This window comes from Heteronotia binoei, chromosome 1 (assembly GCF_032191835.1).
Source record: "Heteronotia binoei isolate CCM8104 ecotype False Entrance Well chromosome 1, APGP_CSIRO_Hbin_v1, whole genome shotgun sequence".
NCBI classification, from domain to species: Eukaryota; Metazoa; Chordata; class Lepidosauria; order Squamata; family Gekkonidae; genus Heteronotia; species Heteronotia binoei.
The window spans coordinates 92179090-92200643 of NC_083223.1; the positions used below are offsets into that span (position 1 = coordinate 92179090).

Here is a 21554-nt window from a genome sequence, read left to right on the forward strand (position 1 = left end):
AAGAAAACTTTCCTAGCCAGCCATCCCTGGAAGATATTGGGACAACGAGTTCTGTACAAGAATGGTGGCAAACAAAAACTGTGGTTCCTCTTGCCACTGGCTAGTTATAGGTCTATAAGAAAATGAGGCTTTCTCTCAAGACACTGAGTTGCTTGTACCTTAAGGAGACCTGAGATAAACAAAAATTTAATTTCTCAGGGCAATGCATTTAGAATTCTATTCCTTTGCCTTAGTTGCTTATCAAATCTTTACTGCTACAGATCTCCATTGAGCAAGAGGGAGAACAATTGGCATTTCTTCCTGATGGCAGGAGTGCTGAGCATTTGCAATACTTTAGCCAGTTCTATTTGGGCTAATCTGCAGGCACTCTGTACAAGCTCAGAGGCTATACCATTTAAAATTCATAGAACTGAGGAAATAAATATTTCCTGACTTTATAAGCAAGAGAGAGAACTTGGGAGTTTCACAGATTTTCATTCAGCTGATTTGAAAGTTAAAACTGGTCAGTTTCTTACATTTGCTATAAATGCTTTGAATGAACAAAAACTAGTTCAATCTCTCTTTCTCAGGTACTTGATGCTGGCATCTTTAAAGGGTTAACCTAAATATATTACATCAAGCTCCCATTACCCTGCAGAGAAAACTAACTCTGCAGGCTGGAACCCTTGCTGGGATTCCAGGAGATCTCCAGGCCTCACCTGAAGAAATGGCCTGGTCTAATTGTAGTCCAAGTCATTGCTTGTATGTTTTCTTATTTAGTCAAGGGAAAAGGCGCCCTTGTTACCTTTAAACCTAATAAAGCCAGATCTCTCTGTTTTAGGAGACATTCAAGTCTAGATGTTAGATTTTCCTTTGGGTAGGGGGGGAGGTTCAGAGACAAAGGAACCTTGCCTGCCCATGCGGGACTACCATTCTCTGAAGTTCCACAGAATTCTGGCTTTCAATTTCCCAAATGGGATGAGCTAAAGACAGAAAATTTCTGGCGTAAAGGGCTGAGGCTTGCTCATGTAGCAGTGTCTGGAGCAAGTCCTTGCTAAAAGAAATACCTTGTGCCATAAGTGGGGAACTCTGCATCTTCTGCTAGTAGACCCTGGGACTGTAGAGCTGCCACAGGTGCATCAACCAGGGGAACCTGCAGTAAGTTATTAGCAAAGGCAGGTAGCTCATATAGCTTCTTAATAGAGTTGGGAACCTGCCTGCTGGTACTTGGATTTTTGCCCATTTGGCTCTTAGCTGGCGCTCGAAGAACTCTGGAAAGGGGAAGATCCTGTCAGAGGGTCGGTGCCTGGGGAAGAACTCTGAGTTCCCCTTGGGTATGTTCCTGGGGCTAGTCAGGGGGTTGGTAACCTCCTGGTCCTCTGGTGACCCTTGGAGGTCCAGTGCAGCCAGCCTTTGGGTAAGAGGGATTGGCACTCCTCTGCCCTGAAGAAGCGTGAGGAGGGTTCTGGTACAGACGTACCCTCTATCTCCTCATCCAATATGAATTCGCCCTCCTCCCTTTCCCCCTGTTCTGACTCATCTGACTGATCCCAGTACTGGGATCTCTCAACCTCCAGGGAGTCACCGGCTATGGAGTCTCTGGTGGTCCTGTAGTGGGAGCCCCGTTCCCTAGACCTTTTGGGTGAGGGGGACCCGGGGGGAGAGGGTGGGCTAGAGGGCCTTGGCCTCTTGAGGGTGGCTGCCTCAACTGCAGCTCCTACAGTCTGCCTGATTGATTCTAGGAAATCAGAAAACAGAGAAGGTCCCATCATGGGTACATTACCCAAGCCCGTCTGGGGCTGGAGGGTCTGCGTGGCCTCCTGCTGCGGCTGCACCTCGAAGGTGCCGAAATCTCCCGCCTGGAGGTTGGCATGGGGGGTTCCCCGCCCCTGGAGGCTGCTCAGTTGCTGGTCCCCGTCCTTCCGTGCGCGTTTGCGCTTTTCAAAATGGCCCTCTTGGCCAGGGCGGCGCTCTGAGGGGGAAACCTCCTCTGCTGCCGAGGACGACCAGCGCCGCTTCCGCTCCGCTCGCTCTTCTTCGGATCTTCTCCCTGTTCTGCCCCTACAGGGCACGTTGCCGGCAGCCGCGGCAAGCCCCGTGGTCATGCCGGCTCCGGGAAGCGGCCTCTCGGTCCCGCGCGATGCGCCGGCAGCCGAGTCCTCGTTGGGGCAAGCGTCCTTTGCCCTGCGCGCCATCTGTTCCGCGCCGCGGCTTGAGTGCAGCCCGAGCCGCCGGCGCGCCGCTTCTCTTCGGGGGGGGGGGGGATTCGAGAATCCCCAGGAGCAGAGAAGCCAAGAAGCAAGGAAGCAAGGAAGAAGTATTGGCAGCAGAGAAAGCTTGGTAAGATGAATAGAAGGAAGGAGGAAGAAAGATCTTTTTTTTTTTTGAAAGGAAAGACACTTAAAGGGATAGGACCTATCCTAAGCACATGCTCTCCCTGTCGAGGCAGGAAAGGAACTGAAGATGGGTGGTTCCCCACAGCCACAGGAAGAGGAAGTTTTGATTCCTGCCTCCCTGATTGGACGGTGGGAAAGCACCCAAGATGTCCTCCGCCTCCTAGGGAGAAGGGAACAATACACTGAAGAACTATACAGATGGAATGAAAAAGTGATAAATTCCTTCAAATAACCTTCAGAAGAAGAACCTACAGTTTTAGAAAGTGAAGTGAAAGTTGCACTGAGAGCAGCCAGGAGAAAGAGACTGAGACTTGAAAGGGCAGCCATGAGGAAATTATTCTTAATATTCTTAGGCATAAGGATGTGTCACTGGGGTCTATGGTCAAGATAATTCATACTATAGTATTCCTGTACTATGTATGAGTGTGAAAGCTGGACAATAATGAAAACTGACAGGGTGAAAGTTTATTCGTTTGAAATGTGGTGGAAGAGTTTTACAGATACTATAGACTGCCAAAAAGACAAAGAAGTGGGTTCTAGATTAAATAAAGCCTGAACCCTTCCTGGAAGCTAAAATGACCAAACTGAGCCTATCACACTTCAGTCACATTATGAGAAAACAAGAGTCACTGAAAAAGAGAATAATGCTAGGAAAAGTTGAAGGTGGCAGGAAAAGAGGAAGATCCAACATAAGATGGACTGACTTGATAAAAAAAGTCACAGTCCTTAGTTTGCAAGAACTGAGATTGGCTGTTAATAAGTGGATGTTTCAGAGGTCATTAATTCATAGGGTCATCATAAGTTGGAAGCAATTTGATGGCAGAACAGATACACATATTTATTTGTTTTAAAATACATCATGAGACTATGGGCCCATTGAGCTGGATCTGGCAGATTTGTTTTGCTAAAAGTCATATACCTCTGGTATGAGGAAACCTACTGACACAAGAGGTTGCTCTGCTGGTGGAAGAGTCTTCTGTGTCAGAGGAAACTGCTGCCATAATCTGAGCTACAACAACAAAGCAAAAAGCTCATGGCTATAACAAACTGCAAAATTTTATAGAAATAATGCACACAATGGAAAGTCAAAGTGCTTAACTTGCAACACAGTTGCAAAGCACGAACCAAACTTGAAACAATGAAAGCTGACTTGAGAAAAAATACAGCATTGTTTTGTGTGGGCTGTGACCTTATCGTTAGTTCTTAAAGAGCCCAAGCTCCAATTCCTCCAGTAGCCATGTGGATCAAACTTCTTGGACTGCAAGTCCTAGTGAGTTGTAACATGTTCCAAATTGTAGAAATGAGAAGTGCAACGGTGGACTGGTAACGAAACCATTTTCCAGATGACATGACGAGGCATGCGACATTATTGAACGAGTTTTGGAGGCCAGAAGACAGAAATATCCACCTACTTTTGTTATCTTAGAAATTGTTGACATCATATTAGAGAACAATTTCTTTAAATTCGAAGACAGGTTTCATTGGCAGATCAAAGAGGTTGCAATGGGTTCACATTCGCTCCAAGTGTAGCAAACCTTTTCATGTCTGAGCTAGAGGACTCCTCCATCTACAGTAGGGAATGTAACCCTTTATTTGAATCTATGGTGATGTATTTTCGATTCATTGATGACGTTTTTGTGGTCCTGAATAAATTGTCTGAAGTAGAACCTTTTTTCGCTTGGATCAATAGTATCCATCCCATTATTCAGTACACAGGCAGTGCCAGTCTAGAGAGTATCAATTTTTTGGATGTTACTATTTATGTTGACACATTTGAGTGCTTGGCTGTGAAAACATTCAGAAAAGCCACAGACAAAACCTCGTACCTTTGTTCAGATATTTTCATCTGAGGCACCTTCGATGCAATTTACCGTTTGGGCAATTTTTAAGAATTAAACAGAATGCAATCAGACTACACTAGGGAGCGAGAGAGGATGGCCGGGGACTTTAAGAGGAGGGGGTACCCAGTGGACGTCATTCGCTAGGCAGTGACACGAGCGGAGTATAGAGACCGCAAAAATTTGATTCAGGGACACCCAGGCCAGGCTCAAGATGTCAATAGGAATAGGCTCAGATGGGCCATTGATTACACACCAATGTCAGAGTACATCAACAGAATAGTGCGCAAACTGGCATTTATTGTCGGAAATTGCTGGGTGTGAACAAATCCCGCTCATTGATTTCCAGAGGACCATTAGGGATCAACTTATTAGAGCTCAGCTACCAAGAGAGATGCCTCCATCATCTGACAGAACCCCAAGTGCGAGAAATGTTCCCTTTGCCCCCAATCCATGCAATTTAAGGAGTTCATGAGTCCGAACGGGGTTAGGGTTGTGCTGAAATCACTTACAACATGCCAGTCACAGGATGTGGTGTACTGTCTGGTTTGCGGGTGCCCCAAGGTCTATGTGGGCACCATCAGGTCCCTTAGGACCCATGTGCTAGAACATAAATCGAGGGTTCGCTTGTTTGTCCAAGACGCTCCACTTATGAGTCATTTCGTCGGCCAAGCATAGCATAGATGATTTCCATTTTTGTGCTATTTATAAGATGCCTGATGGTTTGACTGCATGGAAGGTCCTTTTGAAAGAGGAATCCTTCTGGACATTCAAACTGGAAGCTGTAGCACCTGAAGGTCTTAATAATTATTTGGATTTGGCGTGTTTCCTTTCATGAATTTTCCTTGTCTCCAATATGAGTGTTTAAAATAATAAAGTTTTGTATAAACCTGTGTTTTTTAATTAAAGAGGATGCTTAGATTGCATTTGTAGCAGTCTGTGTGGCTCGCTTTAATAGATGTGATTGGTACAGGCACAGGTGATGCTCATTAGCCCTTTAAGATTGTGAGCACTCCAGGGAGCTCTTTCTGGGCTTCCGTAAGCGCCAGCATTTTGCTAACTCGATAAGCAAGTGTGATCGCTTTGAATGGTAAGCTTCTTCATATGAAACAACAAATGTTAACTTGCAAACTGCAAAATGTCTACACTGCACTGTATACAAGCACTGTATAACTACACTGCTTGTATTTTTAAGCTTCACTAGTATGTAAGTTGTAAATTTGTACATTATTCTTATTTTTTTCCCTTTGTTAGAGGGTCCCTATCTGACGGATTAGTGTCTGTCGAAGCAGTCATCTGGGAAACAGTTTCGTTACCGGTCCACTGTTGTGTTTCTCATTTCTACAATTTGGGACATGTTACAACTTGCTAGGACTTGCAGTCCAAGAAGTTTGATCCACATGGCTGCTGAAGGAATTGGAGCTTGGGCTCTATAAGAACTAACGATAAGGTCGCAGCCCGTGCGAAACAGCGCTGTATTTTTTTTGAGTCAGCTTTCATTGTTTCAGGTTTGGTTCATGCTTTGCAACCGTGTTGTAAGTTAAGTGCTTTGACTTTTCATTGTGTGCATTTTTCTAAAAAATTTGCAGTTTGTTATATCCATAAGCTTTTTGCTTTGTTGTTTTGGTTTCTGTGCACGGCTTCCTCTTTGGGATTTGTTTATAATCTGCGCTACAACATTTAACCCACCACCACCACCATTTTGTGGTATTATGTCAAACTACTTTGGAAATATCGGATAGGAAAGAACAGATTCTCCATGTAAATATTAAAAATGGAAAGGCCTGCTTTAGAATCTCTAAACAGCTGAAGCACAGGATGATTTTTTTTTAGAAATCTATTTTTGATCTATACCAAAAGAAAACCCCTTTCTGCATATGAATACCGCCCCCATGTTGTGACAAGAAATTGAAGAACTCCCTTCTTGATCCGAAACAATCCATGCCGTGCCCCCCTTGAAACCTCCCCCAAGAAAAACCCTATCTCCTGCATGCAGCCATCTTCCCTGATGGAAGCACCAAGGGGAGGGACTGTTTGGCAAAAAAACCCATGCAGCCAAGTGAATCCCCTGGGTGGCATGGTACATTAAATCCCTCAAACTGTTCCCCAACTCCCAGCCTTCTGTCATGCCCTTTGGCTCCACAATAGGCCAGCGGGGATGGGGCGGCTTGAGCTTTGTACCCTAACTGCTGCCTGGCCCCCTCACCTGTCAGCACAGCCAATCCACCCAGCCAGCATTGGTTGCTGTCACCTTCCTTGCCTCCCCTCCTCCCTCTTAGGACCACAAACAGGTCCTGTGGGTGAGTCTGGGCCCAGGCATCTAATGTAGGTATGACATTCCAAGAAAATGATAAAAACCAAATATAATTTTATTGTAATTACATTTTAAAACTAAACCTGACCATTCCAAGAAATCTTATATCTCACTGAGTCCATGCCTTAAAAGGCCTTTGGAGGGAAAGAAGAACAAATTCAGTGAGTACAAAGTCAGACAAGCTCATAGTCATACATATTAAGATTTGGGAATGTGGAAATAAATGGAGGGGGTGAGAAGTGTTTCCAGGTCCTCATAATTTTGAGACTTGTTCAGCTAGATCTGATATCATAGCTAGGGGTGTGCTCTGAAGAAAAAAAAATGTTAAAATTTCAGATCCAGACTTGGGAGGGGATTTTGAACATGATTCCTTTAAACAAGCAGTAGGACATTATTGGTTTGAGATTTAAATTTGCATGGTTTTTCAGATTCTGACATTTGGGAGCTTTATTTTCAATGGGGGAATGGTTATGAAGGTCTGGGACAGCTGTTTATAAAGATAAATGGCATCAAATTTGCACAGAAGATAGTCCTTCTTCCTGACTAAAGACTCTGTAAGTCTGAATCAGATTAAACATAGGGGTTTGATTTTACAGGCTCCCAAATAGGTGACTCTCCACCAATGTTCCCTCTAAGCTGCAGTGTGATTGATTACTTTATAATGTCACCAGCCTTACAGAAACAGGTGAGAGCATTCTCAATTAGGGATTGCATAGATAGTGACCATTTCCCCCTTTCCTTAGTTACTGAGTCTCTTCTCCTTGCTGAGAGCCCAGATCAGCTAGGAATTATGTCCCCGAATCTGATTACTAGACTGCCTATAATTTCTTGGTTTAACAGACTGGCTCAAAAAGTAGCTGGTGTTCTTAATGAAGTTTTTAAAGATAGTTTTTAAAAATCAATTACCAGGAATTTTAATCAATCATCTGAATTGTTTTAGGAATACGACAATGTTGTAATGCAACTTTTTGATGTTTTTAAACAGCAAGTGGTGCAACAACAGCGAATTAAGTTTGGAGGCAGGAGTAGTTGGTTTGATAACGAATGCCACCAAACGAAGTCTCATATCCATGCTATCTATCATCAATTAGGGCATCCGGGTCAGACAGACCACCAATGGAATTTTTTCAGTTAAAAACTCATTTGCATCAAACTGTATAGATCTAAGCAACTGGCCTTTACACAAAAATGTTGGGAACCTCTTATCCAGGTTATACTAAATAAAGATACTAGGAAGTTTTGGGCAGTGGTAGCTGGGTCCTTGGGTCGCAAGCGTATCTACTACGGTCTGATTTCACCTAATGACTGGTTTAATCATTTTCTAGGAATTTTTAGGGAGACCAGAGTTAGTCCTACTGAGGACCCTGACCTTAATCTGGCCGATTGCCCAGAGTGGTCGCCAGTTCAGCCTGAGGAGGTTGAACTATTAATTAAGAGCATTAAACCAGGGAAGGCCCCTGGGTCTGAAGCAGTAGAACAAAGTAGAAGTCAAGTAGCACCTTTAAGACAACCAAGTTTTATTCAGAATGTAAGCTTTCATATTACATGCATACTTCTTCAGACGAGTACCCCATTCCCTCGACTGAAGAAGTATGCATGCATACAAAAGCTTGCATTCTAAATAAACTTGGTTGGTCTTTCAGAAGATTCCAATTAGTCTTGGAGTTAAACAAAGATGTATTTTAGCACTTTTATTATTCAACCTTTTAATAGTGATCTGGCTCCCATTTTGAACACCACTGATGGCATAGTTACAAACTTAGCGCACTACATGTCCCTCTTTTGCTTTACACTGATGTTGCGGTACTACTTTCTCTCTTATGTATAGGTCTGAAAAGGTTACTTTATCATTTTATGGACTATTGTGAGTTAAAATCATTGACCCTAAATTTCTAGAAGTCCAAAATCATTGTCTTTGGGAAATTGTGGAAACCGTCTAAGTGGACTATAAGCAGATATTCATATCGAGCAAGTTAAAACCTTTAGAAACTTAGGGGTGCTCTTTCACTGTAACCCTAGATGGGCTGCTCATAAAAGGAGTAATAAAATCTATGAATAATGACATATTAGCGATTACCCGGTTTTATTACTCTAAGGGCAACCAATATGTCCCGGCAACCCTATGATTTTTATAATCACAAATTGTGTGCTAAAATGCCCTAAGGGATACCAATCTGGATTGATTCTATTAATGAAATAGAAAAAATTCAGTCTGTCTTCCTTAGGAAAGTCTTAGGCCTACCAATTTGTGTTTCCTACGCTGCAATGTGTCTTGAAACCAACCAAAGAATGCTAAAGATTAGAGTGTGGTTAATACAATTTAAATTCTTTTTTAACAGAAAGGAAGAAGGCATTTTCATCCACCAATCTTGGTACCCAGCTCTGCAAAACACCCTACAGACTATAAATTGCAGAAAGTCACAGAACAACCAGCACATTACACAGAACAATCAATCAGCACAGTCAACAACCATCTTCCTTATCTTCACACCCCTTCCAACCCTCCCAGCAATTAACACAGAACAATGGTCACATTCAACAGCCAGTTTCCTTATCACTACCCTTCCAGGAAGCCCCACCAAACAATGGGCACATCCACAAACCAATTGCCCTTTCATCACACCCCCTCCAGCCCATAAATAGCAGCTCTCCAGCAGCCCTGGCCCCACTCAATGCACAGCAGCCAAGAAGGTCAGAGCGCCTGCTCCGGCTGCAACGCCACTGAGGATGTTCTCCGCAGCTGAGAACGAAACGTCTGGAAGGAAAATTTTCTCCAGTAAAACACGGCACTTGAGCTCGAAAGATTCTACAAACCCTAATAATTTAAATTCTGATTAAAATTGCATTTTAAAACCACTACTCATTCCAACTGTCTTATTTCTTTAGTCTTAACTGAGTTTCATTAGTCCTCTTGGTTGACATCTATAGAGAAGAAGATAGCTATTATAGGGATAAGCTTTGATAAGTTACTTTTCCTGTCAGAAAAAGTTGCTTTTGTTTTATTTAAACAAAGACTCCTGGATATTGAGTTGAAAGAACTCTGTAGCTGTGCCTCTGATAGATGTTCTCCTCTGAGATTAGGGATTCCTCCTAGAGGCGATAGCAACATACTTTTTCTCCCTTAGAGATCCATGTACTTGCAGAGCTTTCCTCTAAAAACACTGTAACAATTGAAATGTTGGCACTTTTTTTGTATCTGGCTTCAAAAAGGTGAGTTTTGCATTAATTGTATTAAGTATTCCAGTTTGGTGCAGTGGTGTAGTGGTTAAGTGTGTGGACTCTTATGTGAGAGAACTGGGTTTGATTCCCCACTCCTCCACTTGCAGCTGCTGGAATGGCCTTGGACAGCCATAGCTCTTGTAGGAGTTGTCCTTGAAAGGGTAGCTGCTGTAAAAGCTCTCTCAGCCCCACCTACCTCAGAGGGCGCCTGGTGTGGGGGAGGAAGATAAAGGACATTATAAGCCGCTCTGAGTCTCTGATTCAGAGAGACGGGCGGGGTATAAATCTGCAATTATTCTTCTTCCTTATCTCCTGTATAACTTCTTAGTGTATAATGCCAATAAAGGTGGCTGTTGTTGAGTGCTTCCTGTCCGCCAAAGAACAACCAAGTTTCAAGTGAATTGGACCTAAATGTTGAATTATATGGGCCCCTGAACAAATCGCCCCAGCTCTCTATTTTCCCTGTTATAGTAAGAACATAAGAAAAACCATGCTGGATCAGGCGAATGGCCCATCCTGTCCAACACTCTGTGTCACACAGTGGCCAAAACCCAGATGCCATCAGGAAGTGCACCAGTGGTGCCAGAACTCCAGAAACCCTCCCACTGTTGCTCCTCACGCACTAAGACTATAGAGCATCACTGTCACAGACAAATTGTTCAATCTATACCTTACGGCCAACAGCCACTGATGGAACCCTGTTCCATATATTTATCTAACCCTCCTCTTGAAGCTGTCTATGCTTGTAGCCACCACCACCTTTTGTGACAGTGAATTCCACGTGTAACTACTCTTTGCTCATTAATATCATTGAATGCCCATTAATATCATTGAGTGCCCATGAGTTCTTGTATTGTGAGAAAGGAAGAAAAGGACTTCTTTCTCTACCATCTCTATCCCATGCATAATTTTGTAAACCTCTATAATGTCACCCCTCAATTGTTGTTTCTCCTAGCTAAAGTAACCTAACCTCCTTAACCTTTCTTCACAGGGAATCTGTTCCATCCCCTTAATAATTTTAGTTGCCCTTTTCTGCACTTTTTCCAGTGCTATAATATATTTTTTGAGGTGTGGTGACCAGACGGTGGCTCAGTGGTAGAGCATCTGCTTGGTAAGCAGAAGGTCCCAGGTTCAATCCCTGGCATCTCCAAAAAAGGATCCAGGCAAATAGGTGTGAAAAACCTCAGCTTGAGACCCTGGAGAGCCACTGCCAGTCTGAGTAGACAATACTGACTTTGATGGACCAAGGGTCTGATTCAGTATAAGGCAGCTTCATATGTTCAGAACTGTACACAGTATTCCAAATGAAGCCACACTATTGATTTATACCCATTTATACCCACTCTCTATTTCCTGTTAATTAACCAGTTTTTAATCCACAAGAGGACTTGCTCTTTTATCCCATGACTACTGAGTTTATTTAGGAGCCTTTCATGAGGAACTTTAACAAAAGCTTTCTGGAAGTCTAGGTAAACAACATCTATAGGTTTGCCCTTGCCAGCATGTTAGTTTACTCCCTCAAAGAACTCAAACAGGTTACTGAGACAATATCTTCCCTTATAGATTGATCTTGATCCTTCCTCAATTGCTCAATAGTAGTTGCAAAGAACAAAGGGTTCTGCTTCCACAAAGGAAGGAGGGAACTATGGCTGTCTGTGGCTTGCCTTCAAAGATTATTTGCTGGAAGTGTTCTGGTCTCCTTCCAATGAAAGATCCATTCAAAAGAAATGCCACTGCACAGGAAATCAGTGGAAGCAAATAAAAATATAAGTGCATGCTGTAGCCAGCTGTCATCACCCAAAGATGAAATATGGATTGCTCTGGGAGGAGGATTTTGTAATATCAAAGAATCTTGGATTTGTGTTTCCTTTCTGGAAAATCACCTAATGACCTGAACAGTGATTTCTGTGTATATCTCCAGCTTGGGAATTTTGTAGTGCACACCCCTAGCCACAAGTGAGAATACAGTAATGGGGTGAGACCTGGTGATGTCACATTAAATAGCAGTATTAATAGTACATCATTGCGCTTCATTGTATCTGTGAATAGTCACAATGTAATTTCAAAGTGATGGGCTATTTAGCAGACTAAAAAGTAAGATGGAAATTAAGTATGGGCTAATTGTAAATTACTACTGAACTATTAAAGCCAGTTTATTGCCTCTTATTTCCACTTTGCATGTGCAGAAGTTACCACAAGTATGCATGCACCAAAGTTCTACAAGACGTCATATACCCAAAATTTGGCAGAGCACCAGTAATCCAGAGAATTGTAGTTATTTCTCTGGGAAAGACTATAGTTTTGTAGACAAACACATAGCCTTCAGTCTGTGTCATGTTGCTTTCACATGTTCTTGACTAGCACATGAAGCAATTTATGTACAAAAGCTTGCAATGCCCAGTCATTTCATGTTTTTCTCCGGATCTTAGGCTCAAAACACTGACCATGAGGTTTCTACAATGAATGCCAATAAATCAAAAGTAGATTTGCAAATTACAGATACACACATGAACAGCATACTCAAGATTGCTGTAGCTCAGATATTGTGATGTAATAATTCAGAGCAAGAGGTGTTAGTTATCAGATTATTAAATAAACAAACTGTTACAAGAGTACTAATCTTTTAAGCATGTTTTATTTTAAGATTTTTTTTAAAAAAATTATTTTATGTGCTTTATAAAGTTTGTATCTCTGCTACCTGGCATGAAATTTTATGACAAACATGGCCCAGCCCGACAAGGTCTCATTTATGTCAGATCCAGCCCACATAACAAATGAGTTTGACACCCTTATTCTAATTTATTTAGATTTCTGTGTATGTAAATATATGTGAAATACTGTGTATGTGGGGGGTGGGGTGGGGGGTGGGCTCCCTCTGGGAATCCTACCCCCCCAGGGAAAGTGCATGCGCAATACATAGCCTCTCCTCTCCCGGTGTAGTGAACGCCGCGTGGTCACTGTCTGGCTATGCCTGGCAGATGGTCACTGCAATGGCCTCTCCTGCATTACTGCATCCGTAGCAACACCTTCTCGCTGGTCCCCCCCGTTTTCGCAGAGTTTGCTACGTCATGGTGCGACCGAATGTCCGGCGGTATAACCGGATGGGCAGGCTGGGCCCACCAACCTCGCCAGCCTAAGAGAAGGAAAACTCTAACATCAAACCCGGGCAGATAGAGCTCGTTAATGTAACACCTACCACCTGGAGGACTCGCTGCCGGCGTCCCGGCTTACTGGGCCATGGCAGATGACCCCCAGGTGAAAGGGTGGAGCCAGTACCGCGCACACTGCGCTTCACCTAAAAAATTCCTCTGCGCAGGCCTGAAGGGCATATCCACACACACAACCCACAACGCATCAAGTCCTGCAGCGATGGGCAAGGGGCGAAACGGCAGGTGGAAGGTGCCACTGGAAGCCGCAGTCCCGATCCTGCATGTAGGCGGTTCAGGATATTGGTCGCCTGATGCTAACCCGGAGACGAAAGCATTTTTCGGCAGCACCCTGAACGACCAAGCAGCCTTATCTAGGGACAGCACTGCTTGCTCCACACGGAGAGGGGCCTAGAAAAGGTGGCCTAAACAAAGCTCGTCTCCCCCACCCCAGTTGGCTAGCCGCGGTCAACGGGCATCCTTACTTGCGGTCGAAAAATAACAACAAAGAAAAGGCATGCACCTGCCTCACAAAGTGTGCAAAGACTAAAGCTTGCGTGTTGGAACATCAGAACCATGCTTGACACAGTAGGCAGTGGTCGCCCTGAACGACGCTCTGCTCTAGTTGCCCACGAACTTCTCAGGTTGAATATCGACATAGCAGCTCTCAGTGAGGTCCGTTTCCCTGAGGAAGGTAGTCTTCAAGAACACGGTGCTGGCTATACCCTCTACTGGTCGGGTAAGTCAAAGGCTGAGAGCCGCCTTTCTGGCGTTGGCTTCATGGTCAGGAACTCCATTGCCTCCAAACTCGAAAACCTGCCAACAGGTCACTCAGATCGCATCATGTCCATGCGCCTCCCACTTCAAAACAAGCAGCATGCAACACTCTTCAGTGTGTATGGCCCAACCCTTCAAGCAGATCCTGCAGAAAAGAACAAGTTCTATGCTGATCTACGCAACCTCGTACGGAAGACCCCTACAGAGGACAAGGTGATCATCCTTGGCGACTTCAATGCCAGAGTAGGTAAAGACTCGGAAGCCTGGAAAGGAGTACTTGGCAAACACGGCATTGGCAACTGCAATGACAACGGGCGCCTCCTGCTAGAATTCTGCATGGAGCACCAGCTCACCATCACCAACACTATCTTCCAGCAGAAGAACAGTCTGAAGACAACCTGGATGCACCCACGGTCCAAGCATTGGCACCTTATCGACTACATTCTGGTGCGCCAGAGAGACCTTCGAGATGTCTTACACACCCGAGTAATGCCCAGCGCAGAATGTCATACGGATCATCGTCTTGTACGCTGCAATCTCCGTCTTCACTTTAAACCCACACCCAGGAGAGGAGGTATCCCTCGGAGGAAGTTTCAGGTTGGCAGCCTCCAGTCAGCCGAAGTTAAAGCTGCCTTCCAGGCAAAACTCCAGTCAAGAATTGAGGACCCCAGTTGCCCCACAGACCCTTCTCCAGAAGCACTCTGGGAACACCTAAAAACTACCGTCCTGCAGATCTCTGAAGAAGTCCTCGGGTTCTCCACAAGGAAGAACAAGGACTGGTTTGATGAGAACAATCAAGAGATCCAAGAATTACTGGCAAAAAAGAGATCTGCCTACCAAGCACATCTTGTTCAGCCCTCCTGTCCTGGGAAAAAAGCAACCTTTCGCGCTGCATGTAGCAACCTCCAGCGCAAGCTTCGAGACATTCAGAACGAGTGGTGGACCAAGCTTGCAGAGAGAACCCAGCTGTGTGCAGACACTGGTGATTTAAGAGGGTTCTACGAAGCCCTGAAGGCAGTATATGGTCCATCATATCAGGCTCAGAGTCCCTTGCATAGTGCAGACGGCCAAGTGCTCCTCACAGACAAGGCATCCATACTGAACCGGTGGTCGGAGTATTTTCAGGTTCTCTTCAGTGCCAACCGCGTAGTTCAAGATTCAGCAATCCACCTCACCCCACTTCAACCGGTGAAAACAGAGTTGGATGAGATCCCCACCCTAGAAGAGACTGTTAAAGCCATCAAGCAACTGAAAAGTGGCAAGGCAGCAGGAGTTGATGGAATTCCACCAGAGATCTGGAAGCATGGGGGCACAGTACTACATAGCTCACTTCACAAAGTACTTGTCACCTGCTGGGAACAAGGCAAATTACCACAGGACTTTCGCGATGCAATCATCATCACCCTATACAAGAACAAAGGGGAAAAGTCAGACTGCTCCAACTACCGGGGGATAACCCTGCTCTCCATCGCAGGCAAAATCCTTGCCAGAATACTCCTGAACAGACTGGTGCCCACCATTGCAGAAGAACTCCTCCCAGAGAGCCAGTGCGGCTTCAGAGCTAACAGGAGCACCACCGACATGGTATTTGTTCTCAGGCAGCTCCAAGAGAAATGCAGGGAACAGAACAAGGCTCTGTATGTGACTTTTGTCGACCTTACCAAAGCTTTCGATACCGTTAGCAGGAAAGGCCTGTGGCAAATCTTGGAACGTTTAGGATGTCCCCCAAGGTTCCTCAGCATGATCATCCAGCTACACGAAGACCAGCGAGGCCAAGTCAGACACTGCAACGACCTCTCGGAGCCCTTCCCAATAGGCACAGGTGTAAAGCAAGGCTGCGTTCTCGCGCCAACTCTCTTTACGATCTTCTTTAGCATGATGCTTCAAAGAGCCGCAGTAGATCTAGATGATGACGATGGTGTATACATCCGCTATCGCACCGATGGCAGCCTGTTCAACCTGAGGCGACTAAAGGCACACTCCAAGACAATGGAAAAACTCATCCGAGAGCTACTGTTTGCTGATGATGCTGCACTCGTCTCCCACTCGGCATCAGCTCTGCAGCATATGACGTCCTGCTTTGCAGAGGCTGCCAAGCTATTTGGCCTAGAAGTTAGTCTGAAGAAGACAGAAGTTCTCCACCAGCCTGCACCCCAGGAAGATTATCACCCTCCCTGCATCACTGTGGGTGAATCAGTTCTGAAGACCGTCCAGCAGTTCAGCTACCTGGGGTGCATCATCTCCTCAGATGCCAAGATCGACAAGGAGATTGACAACAGGCTGGCAAAGGCAAACCGTGCCTTTGGCCGACTGCACAAAAGAGTGTGGAGCAACAAGCATCTGAAAAAAGGCACAAAGATCAATGTTTACAAAGCGGTTGTGATGACAACCCTCATCTACGGCTCCGAATCGTGGGTTTTATACCGTCATCACCTGCGACTCCTTGAGCGCTTTCATCAGCGCTGCCTTCGCACCATCCTCAACATCCACTGGAGTGACTTTGTGACCAACACTGAAGTCCTCAAGAGGGCGGAGGTTACCAGCATCGAGGCACTGCTGTTGAAGACGCAGCTGCGCTGGGCAGGGCATATTTCTAGGATGGAAAACCACCGCCTTCCCAAGATTGCCCTGTATGGCGAACTCTCCACCGGCCATCGAAATAGAGGGGCACCAAAGAAGAGGTACAAGGACTCCTTGAAGAAATCCCTTAGCACCTGTCACATCAACCATCACCAGTGGTCTGACCTAGCCTCAGATCGCAAAGCATGGAGGCACACCATCCACCAGGCTGTCTCTTCCTTTGAGAACGCACGCATAGCTGGTCTTGAGGACAAAAGGAGATTGAGGAAGAATCGCACTGCTACAGCACTAACCCCAAATCAGACTTTTCCCTGCAGCCGCTGTGGCCGGACCTGCCTGTCCCACATTGGTCTTGTCAGCCACCAGCGAGCCTGCAGCAAACGTGGGCTATTGCACCCTTCTTAAATCTTCGTTCGCGAAGCCAAGCCGAGAGAGAGACTGTGTATGTGAATATTTACAGTCTATATAAACTTGCTGCTATTAGTTAATTTAGTATGATTCATATAGTTCTAAGTATGATAGTTGAGATTCAGTGCAAAAACCTTGCAAAGTCATGATCTTCTTACATATCCTTTGGTTCCATTAGCCATTTTTTTACTCTGGGTAAGTTTAGGGTCAGGAGGCTGAAGTGAGAGTGGGAAGAAGGGAAAAATCACTCCCTTCCATCTCTTCCACGAGCTCTACTCATAGGAGAAGTAGGGTTGAATGATTTTGCCTTCCATTGACTGACAGTGGGATGCAACCAGTATTCCATCTAAGGTGAGTTAGTGTGAGCTAGCTCACAGTTTTTTAGCCTCTGGCTCACATGTTTTTGTCTAGTTCGGGAAGGATAGCCCCAGAGCAAACTAATTTATATAGTAGCTCATAACTTTAATGCTGTTAGCTCACAAATTTTTGCTCACGACACTCCACAGCTTAGAGGGAACATTGGATGCAACCCAAATTTGCTGTATATAACATGAACATATACAACCAATACCTAGCTACCTATTAGCCAATGTCTAAGTATTACTGCCACAGCAAATGTTCATTAAAAATATGGCATTCAGCACGCTTTACCAGGATGGGACAAGATATGGGGAGTTAGAAATATTTAATGTTGTAGACTTGGACTTAAAATTCACTTTAGCACCTGCAAATATATATTAAGATCTTAAAATGTGCAGATGACAAGAAAATATGTCTCTTTTAGCAGCACTATCTTCCTTATTTTTCATATAAGTCAAAATAAAACTGGCTTTAGATGAAGCAAATATGCCTATATATTTTTTCATTTGGGTGTTTATTTTGAAGCTAATAAGGACTGTGGAAGGAAAGGCAACATGGGATAACCTAGTCTTATCAGATCACAGAAGCTAAGCAGGGTTGGTAATTTGATGGGAGAACACTAAAGAAGACTCTATAAAGGAAGACAATGGCAAATCACCTCTGTGTCTCTTGCCTTTAAAGCCCCTTGCTGGGGTTACCATAACTTAGTAGTCCTGACTATGGCTCTTACCTATGGACCGGGGCACTATACTGACATAATGAAAATTTTGTTCTACTACTACAGGCAGATAAGCAGGCATATTTGGGGCCAGGTTCTGATCTTATAGAAGCACAGATAAAAAGCATGACCAACAGAACCTATAAATTTGTTTTAAGCTATGTGCAGAAGCGGTTAAGACCTGCAACCAGCAGTGGGAGATTCACATTCCAGAAGGAAAGGACTGACAGAAAATAGAACAAGATCATATGATCCTGTGTTTCCAAACACAATAAGAAAATACAATAAAGCAATCATGGTTTTTGCACACCATTCCTTTGGCTTATTTTTAAAAAGATGCTACCAAGTCTTAGAAAAAGAAGATATTGGATTTATATCCTGCCCTCCACTCTGGATCTCAGAGTCTCAGAGCGGCTCACAATCTCCTTTACCTTCCTCCCCCACAACAGACACCCTGTGAGATGGGTGGGGCTGGAGAGGGCTCTCACAGCAGCTGCCCTTTCAAGGACAACCTCTACCAGAGCTATGGCTGACCCAGGGCCATTCCAGCAGGCGCAAGTGGAGAAGTGGGGAATCAAACCCGGTTCTCCCAGATAAGAGTCCATGCACTTAACCACTACACCAAAGTGGCTCTCTTTTCAAATATTAGAAAAATGTTTTTGTAAGTCTCATCTCTAATGCTACTAGATCTGTTGATAATTCATCATATTAACCCAATTCATAATACAAAATGCATGAAGTTACTTCTCTTTCATCCATATTCAGCCACTGTTTTGGATCATCTTCAGTTGCTAGAAAAGCAATCAACTCCAAAGCAGTAAGTCTAGTTTGACGTCTGGATGATACAAAGATAAGAACAGGCTTGGCTGGAGAATGGCTCCTAATAGCTATTGAAAAAGAAAAAAAAAATAGAATTATGCAATTTTATAAACCAGAATTTCCCTGTGCATCCTCCTTTTGTTAGCAATACAGTCACTTTAATAAAAAGTGTTGATATCCAATTTGTCTTTGGCATAAGGGAATTTTCACAAGCAAGCTTTTGTAGCAAAATATAGGTTTAACAATGGGTTGAGGGGTTTCTGTACTTATATTATAATAGACAAGCCAGGCATGATTTTGTGTTATTTTTTTAAAAAAGGTTTTCTTGCTGAGTGTGAAAATTTCATCTCGCAGCAACATTTTATGAGCTAAGAATGGATATTATAAAGCAAACTGTTGACATATTCATGACTACATTCTAACAAAGAAGTGAGGAAAAGTACATCTGCAAATAATGTTTCTTTAGTAATCTAACTATAATAACAATATTAACATAATCGGACTAATGTTTAAATGTACAATCTTGGTATTTACTAAGCTCTAAAATAATTTAAATTTTTTATTAATGTTTTGTGAATTTATGCTGCAGCACTAAGCACAGAATAATTTTAATATAATCCATCACAATACTATTGGTATATGGGAGACATGTATAGGACAGATGAGTGTTAATAGTGTCCGAGTCTTGTTGCAGACTAACAAATTTATTTTGGCATAAGCTTTCATAAGCCAGAGCCCACTTTCTCTGTTAAAGTTAATACTGCATCTTCTTCATACACATATCAATATATCTATTTCCTAACAGAAACCTGACAGCTAATGAATTTTTGTTGCTTCAGGAACAGGTGTGGCAGAACAGTTCTGGACAGATTTATTGTTCATTAGTGTTTTTCTACAATGCTCCTCTTTGAGGTGTAAATAATCTGAACTGCCAAGATTGGTCTCTAGTTCCCAATCAATACTTTGCTTCTGTCATAAGGCTAATTAGATCAGCTAAAAAGTCACCTCACAACTGTCGCCTTACAATCAACAGCCGTTTATATCACAAAATTTATTTGGGGACTTCTTTTTAATTGATATAATAAATATTCCTTATGGAACCTACACAGAACATGTTTCTGTAAAATATAAGGGTGGTTCCTAAATCTATCCTTTTTGCCAGTTTATGAATAAAAAATTGAAAACAGAGACATATCTGGACACACTAAAAAACCTGAAGTTTATGGTTATGGCCTTGAAATCAGAATTATATAAGCCTAGCTTGACATGCAACTTATGTTTACAATTTTTTAAAGCTTCCAAGAGGAAGAAATCCCTTTCTGAATTAATACCAAAAAAGGTTTTATAGGTTTGTAAATCTTAAAATATTAACATGAAAGCATTTTCATAGTGTCAAATATGAACAGCAATTTCAGTTATTCTGTTTGAAATATGTTTGTGTTCCATTGACATGTGTTATGCTAGCAGCTTAATGCATGAGGCATGACGCCAGGTCATGTTGTTAAAGACATTCTTCTTAAAACAACCCAAGAAAGCACACAATAACATATGATATAAATCTGTCTACTGCAGACTTTTTTTTAAAAAAAAATTACAGATGTACCAGCATACCCTGAAATGCTGGTTTGTTCATACTAGCCATTCGAGGACAATAGTGCTGGCCAGGGAAGCCTTGAATGTGTACTTCCAATGGAACCGGACGCACTGATGGCCTGAAGTTGAACAGTCCTACCTACAGAGGAAATATAAGTGATTGGTTGCCCATATATAAGGTTGTTTATCTTAAAATACCCCTGGATTGCTATTTTGAAAAACAAATAGATGATCTAAGTCTTCTACTTACCTGATTGATATTTAGCCAATCAGCAAGGTCTCTGGCATTAGCTAAGGCAGTGGACAGACCTATGACTCTGACAGTCTTTTCTGTGTGAGATGAGATGAAGTTAGTGCGAGACACAATAACTTCTAGCACAGGGCCTCTTTCATCTCCTAGAAAAGGAGAGAAGGACACAACATCAATATTTTTTAAAGTTCAGCTAGCAATGCCAGAGCACACTTCAATTCCAGCAATAATAACAATGAAAACGATGCTCACCTAGCAGATGAATCTCATCTATGATGAGAATGGAAACTTTTTGAACATAGCTTCTATTCTGCCAGCTTCTGCTGACCCCATCCCATTTCTCTGGTGTAGTCACAATAAGGTCAGCTTGGGCAATTGACCTCATATCAGGAGTCACATCCCCAGTCAATTCCACAACCCTGTAAAGGGAGTCAAGTGGTCATTGTGAAGCAATACAACACAAATTCCTATTTATTTTGGAGTAGACTATAGATCTAGAACAACAAGAAAAATATGATAAATAAAACAATCCGGTCTGAATATAAGGGTAGACTGTAAGGGTCCCAGACACAGGTCAATCTTCTATTCATCCTTCATGGAAAAAGCTAAGCAATATATCCTGAAAACTACAGTAGTTCTATTTGAGGAGTCAAAGGCAACACTGAGATTTCATTCTGTAGGAAAATACTCATATCAAAGAAAGATCTTGCCAGTTGTTGTCTCTTAACAAATAAGAGTTCAGTTGATTTTTTATCTAGTTTAGACACAGGTTCATCTAAAATATGTGTTAGAAACAACATAATTTTGTATATGTTTAGTCCCTTCAGCACAACTATTTAATAAATGATTTTTTTCTTAGCCGAAGTTAGATCAAAGTACTAGTAACTATGTTAGGATAAAACTGGCATTAATGCAGTGGTCAGAGATGCTACAGGGACTGTTAAATCTGCATGTGACTTTTCTTAATAGGCACAAATGTCATCATGTCTTGAGTTACTCCAGGCTAAGCCATTAACATAAAAGGCTGTAGGCTGGGGAAATTCTGCATAGAATGCGTTATGAAAAATGTAGTCAACATTTACTTGTTTGTCCAGGAGAATTCTTACTACCAATTTCTTTTCTGCCAACAATTCTTTGTAAACTTTGGGGCTTGGGAG

At 43.1% G+C, this 21554-nt stretch overlaps 1 protein-coding gene across 2 annotated transcripts in view; it reads right to left on the minus strand.

The window, feature by feature from the left end:
- ASCC3 (activating signal cointegrator 1 complex subunit 3) overlaps window positions 1-21554 on the minus strand; it is a 407532-nt gene that overhangs the window by 100645 nt on the left and 285333 nt on the right. For both annotated transcript variants that reach the window (XM_060237502.1, XM_060237501.1), the window contains exons 27-30: window positions 20650-20816; window positions 20398-20543; window positions 20166-20286; window positions 18480-18622 (exon numbers count right to left, since the gene is read on the minus strand). In XM_060237502.1, the coding sequence (XP_060093485.1) occupies window positions 18480-18622; window positions 20166-20286; window positions 20398-20543; window positions 20650-20816 (577 nt within the window). The remainder of the gene's footprint in view (window positions 1-18479; window positions 18623-20165; window positions 20287-20397; window positions 20544-20649; window positions 20817-21554) is intronic.